The sequence below is a fragment of the Perognathus longimembris genome, chromosome 3 (genome assembly GCF_023159225.1).
Source record: "Perognathus longimembris pacificus isolate PPM17 chromosome 3, ASM2315922v1, whole genome shotgun sequence".
NCBI classification, from domain to species: domain Eukaryota; kingdom Metazoa; phylum Chordata; class Mammalia; order Rodentia; family Heteromyidae; genus Perognathus; species Perognathus longimembris.
In genome coordinates this window covers 60,380,322-60,401,795 of record NC_063163.1, presented here as the reverse complement: position 1 = coordinate 60,401,795, position 21,474 = coordinate 60,380,322, and the positions used below count along the sequence as shown (strand labels likewise).

Below are 21,474 nucleotides of genomic sequence, written 5' to 3'. Positions count from 1 at the left end.
TACCCCATGAAAGGAGGAAGGAGTGGAGCTCTCAGGTGAAGGGTGGGGAGGATGGGGAGAGTTGGGGGAGATGAGGGATTGGAATAGTCCGTGTGGAACTAGGGAAAAGGAATTGTACAAGGCCGGTGACAGAGAACCTGGGTGCCATGTGTGTGTATGTGGGGGGGGGGGGCTCTAGGATTCATGCATCTGGGTAAATACTAAGGGATTAACTTAGTATTTTTGCTTTGAATAAAATATTTTAGTGTTTTTTAATACTTTGGTATTTAAAAGGAAATAAGTACAAACAAGATCAGTCTGAATCTACTGTATTGACTTCCAAACTTATTTTACTTATCTCATTATCTTTAAGTAATGTACAAAGAGTGTTTCAGTTCGACATGTCAATTTATGAGAACAATGATGTGTTGACTTTTTGTGCTGTGTATGGTAGATATGATAATTTTCAAGTAGGAGGGATGGGGGGGGGGGAAATAAGGGTGACTTTGACCTTTTCTGCCTCTGCAGAGGACTCGTGCCAATATCAAAACATTCATAAATATTTTACTAGGTTCCTTGGGGGGGGGAAATTGTACTGCAAAGGAAATGAAAGCATGTCTGGCAGGGATGAATGTAAGGATTACAAGATAGGAGAGGAGACTAGAGGGAACAATGGTGTGGTTTTGATTTGTCTTTTTTTTTTTTTAATAGTTCTGTGGCTTGAACTCAGGCCCTGGGCTCTGTCCATGAGCATTTTTTGTTAATGACCAATACTCTACCATTTAAGCCACAGCTCAATTTCTGGCTTTTTGGTGGTTAATTGGAGATAAGACTCTCATGGACTTTCAGATTTCAGCCTCCTGAGTAGTTAGGATTACAGGCCTCATCCATTGACACCTGGCTTCTTGTAGTTTTAAGTGGATGGGATCCATAATGTCCAAGATACAGAAGAGAAAGCTTTTCTGTAATTCACAAGACCTTCAATGTGTTTGAATTGAAGCATTTGACATAATAATAATAATTGCTAGTATTATTATATTTTGCCAGTCCTGGTCCTTGGACTCAGGGGCCTGAGCACTGTCCCTGGCTTCTTTTTGCTCAAGGCTAGCACTCTACCTCTTGAACCACTGCACCACTTCTGGCCTTTGCTATATATGTGGTTCTGAGAAATTGAACCCAGGGCTTCATGTGTACGAGGCAAGCACTGTACCACTAGGCCATATTCCCAGCCCCTTTAATAATTATTTTTAAGGACTATCTTTGTATAAATTGTTATGGGAAAACATCTGTCAAAATCCTTGTTTCTGGGATCCAATTGGACATTATGATGATTTCTTTTGTCATAGCCATGTCAAAAGCTCACACAGGCCAGGTTCATGACTCTGATCCTAGCTATTCAGGATGCTGAGACCTGAAGATCATAATTTGATGTCAGCCTATGCAGGAAAATCCATGAGACTTTTATCTTGAATTACCCACCAATAAGCTGGAAGTAGAGGTGTGGCTCAAGTGGTAGAGCCCCAGCCATGAATGGAAAAAGCTCAGGGACAGTGCTCAGGCCCTGAGTTCAAGCCCCAATATCAGCATGCACACACAAAAAAGCTCACACAGACCCCCCTCACTGTCCTAAGTTGTCAGCCCATTTGTTCTACCTTACTCTTTCAAGTCTCTGGAGATTCTTCTGCCATTTATTTATTTACATTGAATTTATATGTTTTTTTCCAAATATTATACAAGGGGGTTCCAATTTAACATGTACATCTAAGGGTTTATAGTTAATCCTTCCATCATTCTTTTCTATCCTGTCTATTCCCTCCCCCATAACTCATTTCACATTTCTCATTTCCAGGAAAAGAAAATGTGAGAGAAAAATGGGTACTGTTTGGTAGATAGGGATAAAAAGTGGTAGACCTAACATGTGGCCCATGATAACTTTTCTTGTTCCCATAGTGCCTTGGGCTCCTGCTCAAATACTACTTCATCCCATAATTCCATGAGTATCTGCTTAACCAATGAAAAGAGCTAGAGGGTTTGGTTTGCATGAGCCATCATCAAGCAACCAGCAAAACGTCCAGGACAAGAGATATGGGAGGAGACCCTTAGTATAAAACCACTCTCTGGAGGACTCCATTGGACTTCTCTTTAGACCTCTTTCCAGATGGGGAGTTTCTTTCCTTTCTTTTATAGCTTTCTTTTCACTTTCAAATAAACTTAAGGTAAACTCTGTTTACCTTAAACACTTTCCTGCCTTTAATGGGTAGAAGAAATGACCCTGCTCCTAGATGGCATTAAAAGGTATGACACTCAAGTTGAGTTATTTTATTGTGTGATGGGAAAGGCCACACCTATGGTAGTCCATGGCTTTCTTGTTAGTAACTGGGTGCCCATAAAGTCAACTACTGTTCTCATCACTTCTGAAGTCCTTGCTTCAGTCAGTAGACCGGCTGAAGCTATCTCAATCTATGGGCATTTCTCCGTATCCTTGGAATTTTGAATTTAGTGGAGATTGGCCTTTATTTATTTATTTATTTATTTATTTATTTATTTATTTATTGTGTGTGTGTGTGTGTGTGTGTGTGTGTGTGTGTGTGTGTGTGTGTGTGTGTGTGTGTGTGTGTGTGTACTGGTCCTGGGGCCTGGGTGTTGTCTTCCCTCCTGCTCTCAAGTTTGCAGATGTCATAAAGATGTTTTGGATCAGTACTAGAGTCTGTTCTTCCTGAACCCAAGATCATTGTAAAGTGTCTGCAGAGAGAATGGCTTTAGAGCAAAAAAAAATAAAAATAAAAATACAAAATGGAGGCAGAGATGCCAAACTTTTCTTCTATTTTTAGGCAATTCATAGGCCCATATAAGTCATTGGTGCCTTTGTGCAAAAGCAGCTTTTAAGCACCTCTTACATTCTGAATGCAAGAACAGAGGCACTTCAAGGTCAAGTGGCTCCTGTAAGCAGGAGCTGGGATTAGAAGCTAGCTTTTAACTCTCCCTAACCAGGTTTTTTTTTTCTGTCTTATTAGCCTGTGAAAACTAGATCGAACAAGTGCTTGATGATTGCTTAATATAAAGGACAATTGTGTGGAACTTTGCTGAGACTCTGATTTGTATTTATCCTAGACAATACATTGTGACAATGTCCAGAGCTGTTTCATCTCTTATTGCTGAATATCTGTTATTATCTCGTCCAGAGAGGCTCATTTTGAGGGAGACTACATTATTATTTTCTCCTGATTTTAGGTCATCCATTGTATAGATGCTGATGCTGAGAGAGAGAGAGAAAGAGAGAGACTTTCCCTAAACATAAACTACAAAAAACAGTCTCAGTTCATCCTGGGCTGAAGACAGACACCTTGCCAGCTCATCTCTTATTTAGAAAACCAGTCCTCAGACCTCAACCTCCTGAATAGCTAGGAATATAGATGTGAACCACCAGAACCTGGCTTGAACTATTCTTTTTGAACTCATTCCTACTGTGACAGCATTAGTCCATTCAGGATGGCAAGAGCATTCACATGCTAATCACCTCTTAAATGATCCCTCATCTGTGATTACTTTGGCAATTATTTTCTAACATGTGAACTTTGGAGACACATTCAAAACATATAATGACCTGGTATTTTTGTACAGTGTCATAGAGTTGAATTTTTATTGGGTAAGAATGCTGTTTCTTTTCCTTTTAATTACCAGTTCTGGGTCTTGAACTCAGGGCCTGGGCACTCTTGCTGAGCTTCTTTTGCTCAAGGCTAGCACTCTACCATTTGAGCCACAGTGCCTTTCTGGCTTTTTCTGTTTATGTGGTACTGAAGAATTGAACTGAGGGCTTCATTCATGCTAGGCAAGCACTCTACTGCTAAGCCACATTCCAACCCTGAGAATGATGTTTCTTTTTATGGACAAAAACCTCTCCCTCTGTTACCTTTCTGGTTATCTTAAGGGGGCTTTGGAGGATGCCTTTTGGGGAATGTGGGTAAGGGAAATTTGAGTTAGAAATAAGAGTTAGTGTGGGCTTAGGGATATACTTATAGGAGGGGCAGTTACTACTTAAAAATTTTTTTTTGGGCCAGTCCTGGGGCTTGAACTCAGGGCCTGAGCACTGTCCCTGGCTTCTTTTTGCTCAAGGCTAGTACTCTACTACTTGAGCCACAGTGCTCCTTTTGGCTTTTTCTATATATGTATTACTGAGGAATCGAACACAGGGCTTCATGTGTACAGTGCAAGTACTCTACCACTAGGCCATATTCCCAGCCCCTAAAAATTTTAAAAAAATCTTTTAAATGGTGTACAAGGGGGTTACATTTTAACATATCCACCATGTGTCCAGTGTTTCTTGACTAGAGTCACCCCTTCATTATTCTTCCCAAAGTGCAGTTACTCCTGTGAAGAGGTAAATCACTAACCATCTCAGTGTAGGAATAATGGAAATGCTTCTTCAGCCTACCACCTCACCTGGAGTTATGATATGAATTATAGCATAGTTGGAAATATTAAAATATAAGTAAAGCCTCTTAGTCTCCAAGTGTGTGAGCTCTACTACAGTATGATAGTGAAATTACCTTCCTGTAGGCCAGAAGATGGTGTTCAGGACAATCTTTGGGATTTTAAGTTTCATTTATGAGGGATATTTCATAGAAATGTCTGAGATTGTCAGCAGTAAAAAATTAACGGAATATATATTAAAATTTATTGTTACTTTAAAGGTGATATACAGAGGAGTTACAGTTACATAAGTCAGGTGAAGAGTACATTTCTTTTTGGACAATGTCATCCCTTTCCTTACTCTTTCTCAGTTTTTCCCTCTTGTCCCCACTCACAAGTTGTATATAGTTCACTTTCCACATAGTGTCATAGAATATTTTTATTGATAATTTGTGTATGCTTGTAGAAATTTCATCAGAAAATTAATGAAAAACAATTGGACCCTAGCCAGAAAACAATGCATTTCTTCATTTTTCCTAAAGAAATGATTATAAAATGATCGTGTAAGAAGCTATCTGAGAAAATAGAATTTAAAATGTGGGAGACAATTTTTATAAAGTAGCTGATTAAAAATATCATTTTCTAGGCACTGTGAATCTAGCTTATGTGAATCTATGTCCGGTTGTAATTTTTTTCGTTCTGTTTTGTGTTTTACAGTTTTACCTAATTTTGTTATTTTCTTATAATAAGGTCCTCAGATTTCATGAGTATTGTTTACAGTTTCCTCCAGGCCCCACAAAATCTGAATATGACTCTGAGTATATAAATGATAGTAAATTAAAAAGATGGAAATTAACATCTTAGAATTTCTTGGGGGAATGATACTTTATGTTTTTACTTGAAATGGTCTCCTGGTGGCTATATAAGAATATTATTCATTTGGGCCATGTTCTACCTGTGCATATCAATGAAAGACATTAAAAACAAAGATGCCCTCATGGATTTATATTCTGTTGATGTAAAAACAAGATAACTAATCAAATCAGTAAATGAGATAGAAAGTTTGAAGATGGCAATACTATAGGTAGATCTAAAGTACATGAGATAAACTGAAGAATGCAAAAGAAGGAAAGAAAGGCTTGGGAAAGGAATACTAGTGATGGCAAGAGAAAATTGAGAAAATAAAAATAGGTTAAATCCAAAAAAAAAAAAGAATACAAAGAAGAAGCATTCAGATTCTTCTCTCAACTTTGATTTTTTGAGGACTTGTTATTAGATGATGGCTGAAGAACTTAAACTTCCTCTGGCTGTTCGAGTTGCTGCTCTGGTGCCGTTAAACATTTCAGAAAGCACTGCTGTTGGGATAGCCAGCAGAGGGCATGGTGTGTCAGGAGCTATCAGCCTGCAAGGCACCTACAGGGGGTTAAGAGAATGAAATGTCCAGCATAAATTTCTGCTTCTGTGTCTGTCGGTCTGTTTGTCTGTCTGCCTGGCTTCCTGCCTGTCTGCCTGTATCTCTTTTACACACATATACACACCACTCTGTGGTGAAATGGATGGATGGATGACATGGGCAATCTGTGTAACCATGAGCAGAGAAATACTTGCTAGAGGAGATGACCCTTTGGGCTGTTGACTCAGAAAGGAAGGATGTAGTTTGCTGGGGGAAAAAAGAAAGACAAATTTTCTATGACTTTGGCTGACGATAAAAAAGGAGTCTGAGAACTTATTAAAGGTTAGTGTCTTTCAGAATACAGTGATTTCCATTTCAAGAGGAAGGGCTGTGCTCTCCATTTCCGTGTGTGTGTGTGTGTGTGTGTGTGTGTATGTGCGTGTGTGTATGTGTGTGTGTGTGTGAGAGAGAGAGAGAGAGACAGACAGAGACACAGAGAGACAATGAGAGAGAAAAAGAGAGAAATAGTTCTAGGTCAGAGACTCTTATGCTGAAAGGTGGATTGCTTATCTTAAAGGAAGATCCCAAGGGAAGTCATCAAAATTGTGTACCCAGGGTGTGGTACTAATGTTAGGTGCATACAGGGCATATTAGAAGTCTCCTCTTACCCAATGTAGTCTCGTGTGTTGCTGGGGAATAAAATCAGCAATGGTACTAGACCTTTTTGTGGTGTGAAGTAGTAGCAGAACAAATTGAGTCCTTAACTAATTTTATCTTCTAGTAAACAGCTGCCCAAAGAGGACCATACCTAAAATTAGTTAAAAGAACAGCTGTTTCTAGGTAGCTATATCTGTATATGACTTACTTTTTATTTACGATATAAAACTATTATTAAGACAACACATGGAGGTGGTTAAAAGTTCAAATAGTTGGGAGGGCTTAGCATGAGAATTAGTGATCTATAGCCTTTTCTCCTCTCATCTACCCAAGGCAACTACTTTGAATTTTTTTTTTTCATTTCTTTTGGTGTGTTCCACCCTATTTCAAAAATTTATGAGTGGTCTGCTTTGGCTTTGTTTTGACTTCCCAGGACTGGTTTCTGTTATGTCTTATAGCAGTACACAATACCTCTGATACATGGTGTCTCCTGAGCCCTTAGCTTCTCTATTTTAGTGCTTCTAATTAGTAGTGCATTTAGAATCCCCTAGATAACCTTGCTAGAATATATTTTAGTTAACAGTAGGCATGGTGGGTACCAGTGGCTCACACTCATAATCCTAGCTACTCAGTAGAATGCTGAGATCTGAGGATTATAGTCAGGGCAGGAAAAACCATGAGATTCTTATCTCTAATTAACCAGCAAAAAGCCAGATATGAAGCTGTGACTCAAGTGGAGTATCAGCCTTGCATGAAAATGTCACAGTGAGACCATGAGGCCTTGAGTTCAAACCCTAGTACCAGGTGCTCTGTCCCCCCTACACACACACACACACACACACACACACACACACACACACACACACACACAGGGAAGAACAGACTCAAAGTCATGCCTTTGGAGAGTAAGCTAGCAATCACATAGACTGGTTTATTTTACCTACTAGGTTCTCAATTTATGTCTTTGGTTTATTTAGTTATTCATTGACAGCTGTGTGCTATGTGCTAGGACCATATGCATTCTTGATGTTTCCATAATCTGATCTAGGGATAGAGAAATACATAGCACCATCCTGTAGTATCCATGCAGGATTTGTTTCAGGACTTCAAATCTAGAAGGCTGAGGTCCTTATATAAAAATAGTGTGGGATTTGCACAGAACCTGTGAACACCCTATACACTTTAAATCATATCTAGATGACTTATAATGCCTAATTACAACGTAAATGCCATGGAAAAAATTGTTCCATTTATTGTTAAGGAATAATGACAAGAAAATGTTTATATGTGTCCAATATAGACATTTTCCTCAATATTTTTATTTCTTACTTTCTGCATGTATGTATTTATTTACTGCTAGTACTGAGGTTTGAACTCAGGGCCTGAGCTCTGATCTTTAGCTTCTTCATGCAAGGTTGACCTTCTGCCACTTGAGCCATACCTCTACTTTTGGCTTTTTGCTGCTTAGTTGGAGATAAGAGTCTCATGGACTTGTCTTCCCAGGCTGGCTTTGAATATGATCCTCTGATCTTAGTGTCCTGAGAAATGAGGATATAGGCATGAGCCACCAGCAACAGGCTCATCTATCTATCTATCTATATATATGTATGCCAGCCTGCATGTATGTATATTTGTGCTGGTCCTGGAGCTTGAATTTAGAGCCTAGGCACTGTCCCTGAGCTGCTTTTGCTCAAGACTTGTGTTCTACCACAGCAGCTCTTCTGTTTTTTTGGTAATTTAAAGAGTCTTATAGACTTTACTTCTTGGGCTGGCTTTGAATCATGGTCTCAGCCTCCTGAGTACATAGGACTACAGGTGTGAGCCACTTGCACCCGTTTCCTTTCCAATATATGTACTCCCTGGTTGCTTGGCTTAGGGATATGGGACCTGCACATCACTAGTTGTGTAATAAAAGCAGAGATTACATGAGATAGGTATAAACCCCGTGCTGTGGGCTTGAAGGAAGAAGAATCATGAATTCAAGCACACTTGGTGGAAGTAATGATGGAGGAAGATCAGATGGGAAAGACAGTGTAATTACTGATGGAGAGACCTGCAGAGTGAAAGAGAGAGCATGGTTGAGGTGAAGCAAAAATCTGAGCCAAATGGTGGCCAACTAGATGGCACATGGAAGGACCCAGTGGTGCATATTCCATAGGGCATATTGACTAGTTATGTGCATGTACATCAGTTATACTATGTGGAACATAGGTGGGCGAGGGGAAGGTGGTAAATATTCCTGCTTATACTATGTGGAAACTGAGCACACATGTCAAAGTGTGCACATAGAAATGACATTGGAAACTCCCCTGTGTGTCCTTCAAAACATACAACTCTATTAAAGGAAACTACAAAATTTCCTTCTCTTGAATTTTGAAACTTTATTTTAAACACCAGTGCTAGTGGCTCATACCTGTAATCCTAGCTACTCAGCAGACTCAGATCTGAAGATTGAAGTTCAAAGCCAGCCAAGGCAGGAAAATACCAAGACTCTTATCTCCAATTAATTAGCAAACAGAAGTAGAGGTGTGGCTCAAGTGTTTTGAGTGCCAGCCTTGAGCAAAAAAGCCAGGCAAGAGCATAAGGCCCTGAGTTCAAGCCGTAGTACCTTTGTGAAAAACAAAACCAACCAAACAAGAAAACAGTTTGTCAAGTTTTAGAAACTTTGCTATTGTTTTTCAGGGCTTACCTCTGTAACTCAGTAGTATTTTTCTTTACATTGACAGTACGGCCAAGTACAGCGTGTTGACATTTCTACCTCGATTCTTGTATGAGCAGATTAGAAGAGCTGCTAATGCCTTCTTCCTCTTCATTGCCTTATTACAGGTAATGCCAAAAAAGTTACTTAAAATTTGCCATCTCAATCATACAAAATGAGAGTTCCCTAGTAGATACCTAAACTGGAAAAGTGTTATAATATTATTTCCTCATACCCATATCAATATTGCTAATTGTTAATATGCAACTTAGCTAATATGCAACATAAAAATTGCTAATATGCAACTTAGCTTAGAAAAATGAATACCATCAAGCTGAAACATGTTTTTTCTGAGTAGGGAGAGGGAGAGATTGTGAGGGTAGATGAATGGGGAGAGGAAGGGTGGGTGAAAGCAGTCATAATATTCAATGTACATATGTGAAAATGAAACCAGGTAACTTGAGGGGGTAGGTAGGGCTAGGAGGGATGGAGAGAATGATGAAAGGGGTGACATTGATCAAGATGCATTGTACTCATAAGCTGGCATATTGAATTGAAACCCCTTTGTACAAACTACTTAATAGCAATAAAAAAAGAAAAGAAAAACAACCATTACTAGTGTGAACAAAACATGTTCTTTGTATAAAACAGATGTCTTCTGGTTTTGCCTCAAGGAAAATTGCAGTTACTAAAAGAGGTATGGAAAAACTGGTTCTCAGGGGGTTGTACTTTTGACCCTGTCTCTGTTCCAAATTCATGGCCATTGTTGGCTGATGTTTAGATAGTTTTAAAAACAAGGCAATCATTTTTGTGCAACAGAAATGGAAAAGAACTGCAAACAAGTCAGTCTTGAGTGACACAGACTTTTCGTATATCAACTTCCCTCTTGTTGTCTCTTCCAGCAAATTCCAGATGTGTCTCCCACAGGAAGATACACCACCCTGGTGCCATTGATTATTATCCTAACAATTGCAGGCATCAAAGAGATTGTAGAAGATTTTGTAAGTTTTTGTTTTTGGATAATAAAAAAATATTTTATAGTATAGAACTTATTACATACACATTTCTTTGGATAACATGTCAGAATATAGCTTAACTAGATGAGGGATGGTATTTTTTTTTAAAGGAGAGGACTCAGAATATCTTGAATATAGTGATTTGAAATAGTTCTAATTTTGTTTTAAATTGTTGGATCTTTGGAACCCCTCACTTTGAGAGGTATTACTATTGTTTCTTAAATCCTACTTTCCAGCTTGTTAATTTGGATAGCAAGGGCGCTGTCTAGGAAAATAGCATTGGCTTTGCTGTGCCTAAAGTAATTTTATAAGAGCTTATCTCTTAAGCTGACCACTGGTGGCTGACACCAATAATATTAGCTACTCAGATGGCTCAGATCTGAGTATCACTGTTCAAATCCAGCCAGGGCAGGGAAGTCTGTGAGACTCTTATGTCCACTAAACTACTAAAAAAAAAAAGCCGACAGTGGGCTGTGGCTAGCTTTGAGCTCAGGGATAGCATGTGTGCACGCATGCACATACAAACTGTCTTTTTGCATTCATTGTCTAAAACCATGTCCCTATTCTGTCTTCTTTTTCTTTCTTTCTCTCATTCTCCCTCTTTCTCTGGTCCCTTCTTCACTTGCCCATATATGCACACTTGCTCTCATACACATATGGTGGATAGGTAGGTAAATTAATGTAAAAGTGAGAAATGAAATTAATTGCTATTGCTTCATCATATTATATTATCCTTTTAATCTGTTTATAAATAAATGAGAAGTAAGACATTTCATACCTTACAGTCACTGTTAATGATTAGAACTAAAACAGATGGATGAAGAGAAGAAAGCAGTAAAGGGGAGAATGTAGCAAAACACTTCTTTACATGCCCTACAAAATTAAGCAAAATGTGAGAAGGGTTAGATTGGGTGAAAATGAATGTTGAAAGGGGTAACATTGATCGAGATGCATTCATAAACTTCTTTCTTGAATGGAAGTTCCTTTGTACAACTATTTAAAGATGATATATGTATATGCATATACATATATGCATGTATATTTAACTAAAATATAAACATGTCACCATGGTGGACTCTGTCTAAATGTTGTCAATGATCATAGATCATTCAACTATCAAGTTGGATTTTACATTAGCATTGTAGTTTCTTAGCCTCCAGGTTTTTCTTCAGTCTTATTCTTTGTCATTTCAATTATTCATTTGGAACTTTTGAATTTATGAATGTTTTTCTTCCTGTAACAGAAACGACATAAGGCAGATAATGCAGTTAATAAGAAGAAAACAATAGGTAAGATGACATTTTTTTCTACTCTAAACCTTAAGATTAAGAACTGCATTTAAGGAATTCAAAATAAGCAGTTAATGGTATGGAGACAAATTAAGAAAATCACCTGTGAAATGAAACACTTCAAAGAAATTATAACAAAACAATAACAAACAATAATAACAAAACATTAGTCTTGATAGTTTAAACAGGATCGAATAGATCTAAATAGGATTTCAAATTTTAGAAAAAGGTGTCATTTTTATGAATTGGACAGTGTGTGTGTGTGTGTGTGTGTGTGTGTGTGTGTGTGTGTGTGTGAACTTAGGGCCTGGACGCTGTCCCTGAGCTTTTCTTTGCTCAACACTATCACTTTACTACTTTAGAGCTGCAGCTCCACTTCTGGCTTTTTAATGGTTAATTGGAAATAAGAATCTCAGACTTTCCTGCCTGGGCTGGCTTTGAACTTTTAGCCTTAGGTCTTAGCAATTGTAAGAAAGTAAGATTATAGGCCTGAGCCACCATCACCCAGCAAGGAATTGGATAGTTTTATGTACCTAAAAGGTCCAAAGATTCAAACATTCTTATCCTTGACTTATTCTTTTTTTTATTTTTATTTTTTGGCCAGTCCTGGGCCTTGGACTCAGGGCCTGAGCACTGACCCTGGCTTCCTTTTGCTCAAGGCTAGCACTCTGCCACTTGAGCCACAGCGCCACTTCTGGCCGTTTTCTGTATATGTGGTGCTGGGGAATCAAACCCAGGGCCTCATGTATACGAGGCAAGCTCTCTTGCCACTAGGCCATATCCCCAGCCCGATTCTTTTCTGCCTCTTTTTTCCTGTTTTTTGCATTTTTTAATATCAGATCTGTTGTCTGTCTGTCTATTATCTATCTATCTTTGTATGGTACTGGGCCTAGAGCTTTCACTTGGCTTTTTCTGCTCAAGGCTGGTACTCTACCACTTGAGTCTTATCTCCACTTAGGCCTTTTGGTGGCTAGTTGGAGATAAGAATATTGGACTTTTCTGCCTGAGCTGACATCAAACAATCTTCAGATTTCAGCAGATCTCTTGTTATTATTGTAGTTGTGTAACATCAGGCTTTTTTCCCATTTCTGTACTGAATAGAATCAAATTTTACTTACATGCACACATAAACATTTAGGTATGTACATTAATGTGTATATTGAAAAAGTGTATAGATTGGGGCTCTATTTTTGGGGGTGGCAATGTTAATTTTTTCTCTTTAAGGATATATGTTAGAGATAATAAATGCAAGTATATAAGGGACCTTTTGGATTTTTGGAAAACTGACTATTTTAATTATCATCAGTGTTAACTACTTCATTGTGTTTTATTCTTCTTCTTTTATAGTGTTAAGAAATGGTATGTGGCACACCATTATGTGGAAAGAGGTAAGAACTATTTTTAAACATAATATCAGAAAGTATTGTTTTGGAGACTTCTAATGAACCCTTGATGATGAGGACATTGTAGAGTTTTTTATTAAAGCTATCTCTATTTTGTATACATCTTTCCATGGGATATAATTAGAACTGAGTTTTTCCTCCCATCTTGTCTCTTTGAGAATATATCCACGGTGGTAATTCACATAGTGAACTTCATTTCCTCTAATGGGTAGTTTAAATTCTTAAAGCATTTTCTACCTTCTAAACCCAACATGAGAAACATATTTTTCTGGTCTTCTGCTTTTGTCTTCACCTAAATTCAAGTGTTAAAGTTATAATTTGTAACTTTTAATATTCTGGTTGCTATTTTTTTCATGCCATTGGCTCATATTTGTGATTCTAGTTGCTCAGGAGGCTGAGATCTGAGGATTGTGGTTCAAAGCCAGCACAGGCAGGAAACTCTGTGAGACTCTTGTCTCTAGTTAACAACCAAAAAAACTGACAGTGGAGCTGTGGCTTAGGTGGTAGGGCACCAGCCTGGAGCACAAAAGCTCAGTGATAGGCCAAGCTCTGAGTTCAAGCCCTAGAAAGGGCATGTGCGCGTGCACTCATGCTCACACACACACACACACATTATCTTTAAGTAGTTGTACAGAAGGGTTTCAATTCAACATGTCAGTTTATGAGTACAATGCAATCCCGATCAGTGTTGCCCCTTTTGTTGTTATCCCTCCATCCTTCCCAACCCCATCCATCCTCTCAAGTTACCTTGATTCCATTTTCATATTTGTACATTGAATAATATGACTGTATTTACCTATGTTCCTTATCTCTATTTTTATTATCCTCATGTTACCTTGATTCAGTTTTCCTATTTGTACATTGAATAATATGACCATATCTACCTACACTTCCTACCTTTATTTGTCTACTTTTATTATTTTGGGTGAAAAGATTTTTACTGAAAGACAGAGTATGTTTAGGGTACTCCATTGTTTTGGTCCTAAAGTGTAGGGTAACAGAACATGGCCAATAGCTGCTTCTCTTAACTTTGCAATTGTACCAAGAAAGGCCTTTTCCCCAATTGTGGGGAGCATAGGATCTGGGGGTAGAAGAATGAATGATGTGTTCTTTGAGGGGGGCATAGGAGCTGGGGTTGGAAGAAAGTATGATGTATTCTTTGGTTGTTCGTATCAATAAACAGAAATGTTAGAAAAAAAACCTCCTGTACCATTTTAGTATTTTATATCTGATAATACTATTTTTGCTAGTGAGGCTTTATTTCACTGGGCCTTCCTAGTGGATACAAGATGTTTTTAGGGATGCCTCTCATTAGTCCAGTGTTCAAAGGTGATGATTTCAAGAGAAAACTTCTAAAAATACTTAAATACTTTTTCTTGCTTAAACATCTAGCCAGAAATGCCTTGTTTTAACACACCCCCTCTTGCCTTTTATTTCTGAAACCATCTCCCGATATGAAAAATGCAACACTTGCTTTGGGGTTTGTTTTATTTTCATTGGTTTTAGGAGGACCACCCACTCTTATTTTATTTTCTTTTGTGCACTGGAACTGCAGTTTGGACATAGAGCTTGGGCTCTGCCCTAAAGCTTTTTGAGGCAAGCACTCTTGCCACTAGGCCATATTCCCAGCCTGCCCTAAAGCTTTTTAAGGCTGGTGATCTACTACTTGAGCCACAGCTGTATTTCTCCATCCATCCTTTCAAGAAGTCTCTAATGTTCATGCAACACTTAACCCTTGCAGCTAATCACCTGCAAATCCTGTATTATAGGCCTCTCTCTCTCTCTCTCTCTCTCTCTCTCTCTCTCTCTCTCTCTCTCTCTCTCTCGATAGGAATTAAGGATGGTGGTTTGGGAGCAAGAGACTTGGCTTACTTACCTTCTGGGGGAGAAATGTTGTCAATGCTGTAGAACAAAAAGATTCTTTTCCGCAGCCCTGGGGAATTGGTCCTTTATTTCTCTATGTTTTTCTTGTTAGTCTCTTCCTCAGAAGGGGACAGTAGTGGTCATAGTGAAGACTGACTTGGATTTGAGTGTCTTACACTACTTGAAACTAAGGGAAGTAGAGCAATGGTCACTGGTTTGGGGGTTCAGGTGTTGATGATCTTGAACACTCCTCACACTTGCTTGAACAACAACAATCCACCTGCTGATAATTCTTTCCAAACACATTTTTTAAAACTTTGTTTTGGGGCCACTACTGAGGCTTGAACTCAAGGCCAAGTGAGTGGTCTCCCTTAGCTTTTATGCTCAAGGCTAGTGGTCTACCACTTGAGCTGCAGTTCTACTTCCAACTTTTTGGTAGCTAATTGGAGATTAGAGTTGCACAGACTTTCCTTATGGGCTGGATTTAAACCATGATCCTCAGATTTCAGCCTCCAGAGTAGCTAGGATTATAGGCATGACACCTGGGTGTCAAATGCCAAATGCATTCTTATTTCAGTTTTCAGTGTGTGTTGTGTGCTTATTTAAGTAAGCTGTTAGCAGGTGCCCAGAGATAGTGCTGTATGGATTCAGAAGACATCAGACCTCTGTCCTCATGGAGTCTCATACAGTGGTCCTTATAACCAAGCAATCATCTCACTCTCCTGGGGAGGGCTGGAGAGAGGGGGCTGGTCAAAGAGCAATGGGCCTCACTTTCAGATTTTTCAGTCTGAGGCAAGTCCTAGAGTATGTGTTTCTAAAAGGTGCACAGGAAAGGCTACTGTTGGGGATATGGGGAACCACACTCAAAAACAGGTGTGGCGGAGGGACAGCCAGTTCATCATAATGCAGAATGCCTGCTGAGCCATGCAAAGGGGTGAAGCAGGTGCCTAGGCCTGCCTGGGAGGGGCACTGAATCTTTCTGGTTCAGACATTTCCCAGCTAATTTTGTTCAAAACAGGGTGACCAGGAGAGCCACGCAGACTCCACAACTCTGAGTTAGTACAGTGTGAAGTGGGAACATTGGAGGAGGCAGAGATGAGCCCCTGAGCTCTGGCTGATGGGGAGGCAGCTCTGGGGCAGATCTCAGTGTCTGTGATCCACTTTGAGAGGATCCTGTATCTGTTTTGCAGTTTAGAAACTCAAGGGGCACTATGGAGAGAGAGAGAGAGAGAGAGAGAGAGAGAGAGGAGAGAGAGAGAGAGAGAGAGAGAGAGAGAGAGAGAGAGAGAATTCAAACACTTAAAAATGATTTCGCCAGGCACTGGTAGCTCATCCCAGGAGGCTGAGATCTGAGGATTCTAGTTAAAAGCCAGCCTGTGCAGGAAAGATCATGAGACTCTTTATGGTAAACCCATTGCTTAAGAGGAGAGCTTTCCAGCTGGGTGGCTGGTAGCTCATGCCTGTAATCTTAGCTACTTAGGAGACTGAGATCTGAGAATCATGGTTCAAAGCCAGCCCCAGCAGGAAAATCTGTGAGACGTATCTTTGATTAAGCACCAAAAAGCTGGAAATGGAGCTCTGGCTTAAGTAGTAGAGTGCTTTTTTTGAGTGGGAAAAGCTAAGAGACCCAGGCCCTAAGTTCAAGCCTCAGTACCAGATGAAAAAAGAAAAACACAAAACCTTCTTATATATTTTGACAAGCAATTCATACTACTCATAAGATACCTTCTGAAACCCTCCATAGTATTCTTTTGTTTTTGTGTGGTGGTGGTTGTGGTGCTGGTGATAGAACCCAGGCTTCAGATATACTAGGCAAATTCTCTAGCAAAGAATCACATCTGTAGCCATCAATAGAAAAATAAACTAGAAACTTGATGGTGAACATGATCTAGTAGTTGATAATTTGTATATTTTGTGCCATTTTACTGGGCCTTTAACTCATTGCCTTGTGTTCTCACTTGGCTTTTTCACTCAAGGCTAGTTGCTCTATCACTTAAGCCACAATTCCACTTTCAGGTTTTGGCTGGTTAATTGTGGATAAGAATAGTACAGCTTTTCTGTCAGGGTCGGCTTTGAAAAGTCTGTACATATTCTGTACAGATGTAGGTCTCTTCCCCCCACCCCCACCTCCCTACCCCCCGGCCAACATATGTTAAATCCTCCGTTGGTTGGTTGAATCTGTGGATGTAGAACCTGTACATACAGAGGGTGTCTGCCTTTTGTAAGTTACTTGTATGTACTGAAGTCTTTTCTTTTAGTTATTGTGGAGGCAATGATTTGTGATGTACTAACGTTTTCTTCACATATTTAACTGTCGTTATCACAATTGTGCTTCCTCTTCTTTCTTACCTCTCTATCTCTGTTCCTCCCTCTAGGTGGCAGTGGGAGACATCGTGAAGGTCCTCAATGGCCAGTATCTTCCAGCTGACATGGTCCTGTTCTCCTCCAGGTTAGGTGTGCTAGTGGGCACAGTTCCTGAAATAAGGGTTAAGAATAATGACCTACTCAGTGACAACTACAGAAATCCTGAGTGACTTCTTTTTGCCCCCTTTCAAGCCCAGGAATTACCATTTTTCCCCTCACTTATTTTCCCCTCACTTTGATAAGTTAGACATCCATAATTAATGATAATTGCAGATTTTGGAGCTCTATGGATTTCTGATTCAGTTAGGGATGTTGAGCTGTCTAATGGAACATTTTCAAAACCCAGAGCAATGGGCAATCTAAAACACTTCTGGTCCCAAGCATTTGGATAACAGAAAATCAACCTGTACTTTTGTCAACTGCCTTGTCTCCCTTGATCCTTAGTTTTCTTTCCATCCTTACTTCTTTTAGACATCTTCTCCTCCCTCCACCTCCCCGGCTTCCTCCTTTTTCCATGTGTTGGGCTTGGGGCTTGAAGTCAGGGCCTTTGTGCTGTCCCTGAGCCTTTTCTATGCCCAAGGCTAGTGTTCTACCACTTGATCCAGCTCTACTTCTGACTTTTTGGTGATTAATTAGAGACAAAGAATCTCACAGACTTCCCTGTCCAGGCTGGCTTCCATTCTTGATCCTCAGATCTCAGCCCTCTAAGTAGTTAGGATTAACTCTTCCTATAAGTATCGACTCCTTTAGTATCCTGGCTGTTCTGGGATATTTCTCACTGGCTATAGGGACATCAGCACAGTCAAGAGCAGGAAAGGTTCACTAGTATCCAGGCCAAAGCTTATCTGTGATTCAACACAGTACATGATGGGTCCAGCCAGCAGTCTATCTGGCACAACTCAGCCCATGAGCAGCATAGACGTTTTGTCAGTACAGACATGACCTGCAGAGGATGTTTATTTTTTATTCTCTCACATTTGTGCTAAGTCTCATTGTCATCTTCTCTCTATAATATTGTGCTAGAAAATGGTATCACCAGTAGACCTGGTAGTAGGCCTGTAGACCTAGCTATCCACGAGGCTAAGATTGGAGGAGCGCCGTTCAAAGCCCACTTGGGCAGAAAAGTCTGTGAGATTCTTATTTCCAAGGAAGCTGGAAATAGAGCTCAAGTGGTAGTGTGCTAACCTTTAGCAAAAATGTTTAGTGATAGTGCCCAAGTCCTGAGTTCAAGTCCCAGGACCAGCACCTACCCACAAATAGGAACTAAGGCTTATGGAGGGGATAAAAATGCCATACACACAGATGGGATTTATGATTGACCCCACTTTTTGGTAACAAGGAAACTTTATTTTATTTTATTTATTTTATTTTTTTTTTTGCCAGTCCTGGGGCTTGGACTCAGGGCCTGAGCACTGTCCCTGGTTTCTTTTTGCTCAAGGCTAGCACTCTGCCACTTAAGCCACAGTGCCACTTCTGGCCATTTTCTGTATATGTGGTGCTGGGGAATCGAACCCAGGGCCTCATGTATATGAGGCAGGCACTCTTGCCACTAGGCCATATCCCCAGCCCCACAAGGAAACTTTAGACATATACAAACATAAATTACTTCATAGTTTGGTATAAGGATCTTGGCTGTGACTCTCAGATCATGTGGATTTGATATGGGAATGTTTACCTGAGTTGAATAACCTCAGGATGTTCAGTGCATCTGAATGTGTGTTTTGTGCTGGACAGACTGAAGAATATATTATAGCATTTAATCTTTCTAGTGACCCATGATTGTCTTTGTTCATACATGAGGAAACAAAGGTACTAAGAGATTAAACAACTTGCCAACTTTGGTACTAGGTGGTTTTAATGTACTCAGTGGGTCTCAGTTCATTCTCTTCCATACAACTATACCATCTAAACTGGAAGTAGGGGCATTATGGTTGTGTTTGCTCTTTTGACTATTTGGTAGTGGCTAAAAAATCTAATTTTAAGGACAAAATAGTTAAAGAAATAAGATGTTTTAGCCAGGCACCAGTGTCTCACACCTATAATCCTAGCTTCTCAGGAGATGCACCCCACCTGTTTGTCTGTGCCCAGTACCTGAGTTACGTAGGTAACTGGCATACCTGGAGGCAGTTACCTCCTGCTTCTGAGGTCACATCAAATCCACCTGACCAGATCTCCCACCTTTTCCTATATAATCTGGCTCAACACAGTCCCTGCTCTTTCCTTTTCTCTCTTGCTCTCTTTCTGTCTTTTTTTCTTCCTTCCCCTCTGTCTCCCCATACCTGCATCTTGTGTGTGCAGGCCATCAGTTTGTTCTCCCCCAATAAACTCCTTTCTGCCTGAACCATGTGGCAGGCTTCCTTTCCTTTTTGGTGAACCTTACAGGTATATCTTGGGGAGGCCTTTCTGTTAGACAGAGATCCAGCCTCACTCAGCCTTTGAGAATTCCTCCCACCCCTGCAATGGCTAGATCTTATCTGGTGTATCACCATCTTAGTCAACCCATCCCTCTCTGTCTCATTCACTTGAAGTTATTTCTATCTGCTTGAGGCCACATGACCATTAACTGGGGCCTTTGAAAGTAGAATATTTGGATATGTAATGTTGGTTTAGTGTTGGGCACTGAAGAGTCATCAATTATGACTATTAAAGTGGTGATTTATGACAATGTATTTGACTTGCCTATCAGCAGAGAAAGTTTTGGTACATACAGATTTCATGAGCTGTGAATTTGTAGAAAGGATGTTACTAAGTCTGGCCTGTTTTCTTTGTTCCTCTTCTTAGTGAACCTCAGGCAATGTGCTACATTGAAACAGCTAATCTAGATGGGGAAACCAACCTTAAAATACGTCAGGTAAAGTCAGTTTTTCCATTTATGTTCTTATAGAGGCTTAAGTTGCAAATATGGTCCCTTGTGTACTAGCCAGTGTCTGGAGTGAACAAGGAATAGATAAAGCCTAATTCTAAAGTTTGTTGGACATAAGATTCTAATTGTAGAATCTTGTAGGTATTATATTGTATAATATACTATATATTGCATACAACATTGTATATTACATACAATATTTCTTTGCCTTAAATAATTTATTTTTAATTTTTTTGTGCTGGTCTTAGAGCTTGAACTCAGGGCCTAGGTGTTGGCCCTGAACTTCTTTGACTGACTCAAGGTTAGCGCTCTACCACTTAAGCCATAATGCCACTTCTGGCAAGTGAGCAATTATGAGGTCTGGAGTTCAAACCTTCATACTGCCAAAAATAATTTTCAAAAAATAAAATAAAATAAAAACCAACTCTTTTCTGTTGCATAAACTTGAATCCAATAATTCTGTCCACATATATTTCTTTTTTTTCTATTGATAATTTCTTTAGAATTTTTTCTTCTGTTTGAAGAAGAGTTGGCCAACAATGGTGGCTCACACCTATAATCTTAGCTACTCAGGAGGTAAAGATTATGGGAAGACTATGGTCCCAGGCTAACCTGAACAAAGATTAATGTGACCTCATCTCAATCAATAAATGGGGGAGGGTGTATATGCACCTGTCATCCCAGCTAGGCAAGAGGCATATGTAGAAAGATCATGGTCTTAGGATGGCCTTGGCAAAATCACAAGACTCTACTTGGAGAATAATTAAAGCAAAAAAGGCTGGGGACATAGCTCAAGTTGTGGATCTCCTGTCTAGCAAGTATGCGACCCTGAGTTCAAACTTTAGAATCATCCTCCCTAAAAGAGTTAATGAGATTTGTTATAAAAATTATATTTTATGTATGTTTGAAAGCATTTGAAATAAAGCATTTAAAAGATTCCCATAAATAGAATAAAATATTAGTGGGATCCCTTATTCTACCTTTCTGACCACAGTTAGAGGCCAGCTAATCATTCATGTCTTCTGTTAGGCGTGTTAATTATTAAGCATAGTGATTTCCAGCACAAGGATGGGACCATTATCTCTCCTACATTGAAATCTTTGATATTTTGCACCACACTGTTGTGCAGTTTATCAACTGCAGTTGGATTTAATTTGTCAAATTATTGTATTGTACATAGCTCATTGTGCTTTATAACTGATGGAATTTTGGATATTGCCCTTTAAACATGGGAGATTGTATTTAATTTTCTGCGTTGGTTTAACATTTTAGGGTTTGAGTCACACTGCTGACATGCAGACCAGAGAAGTGCTGATGAAACTGGCTGGAACTATAGAATGTGAAGGGCCCAATCGCCACCTCTATGACTTCACTGGGACCTTGCATTTGGATGGGAAAAGGTATATCTCTTTCCCCTCCCTCCCTCCCACTATTCCTTCCTCCCTCCCTCCTTCTCTCCCTTCTTTTCTCCCAATCCTAGGGCTTGAAATCAGGGCCTGGATGTTATCCTTGAGCTTTTTAAAATTTGTTTTTGCTCAA

The 21,474-nt window shown here is 39.6% G+C and overlaps 1 protein-coding gene across 1 annotated transcript in view; it reads left to right on the top strand.

Annotated features, from left to right (window-relative positions):
* The window catches only part of Atp8a2 (ATPase phospholipid transporting 8A2), a 412,827-nt gene that overhangs the window by 21,434 nt on the left and 369,919 nt on the right, over nt 1-21,474 (top strand). The window contains exons 2-8 of the mRNA XM_048341628.1: nt 9,166-9,265; nt 10,040-10,138; nt 11,397-11,442; nt 12,790-12,830; nt 17,084-17,157; nt 19,854-19,923; nt 21,208-21,335. Of these exons, the coding sequence (XP_048197585.1) occupies nt 9,166-9,265; nt 10,040-10,138; nt 11,397-11,442; nt 12,790-12,830; nt 17,084-17,157; nt 19,854-19,923; nt 21,208-21,335 (558 nt within the window). The remainder of the gene's footprint in view (nt 1-9,165; nt 9,266-10,039; nt 10,139-11,396; nt 11,443-12,789; nt 12,831-17,083; nt 17,158-19,853; nt 19,924-21,207; nt 21,336-21,474) is intronic.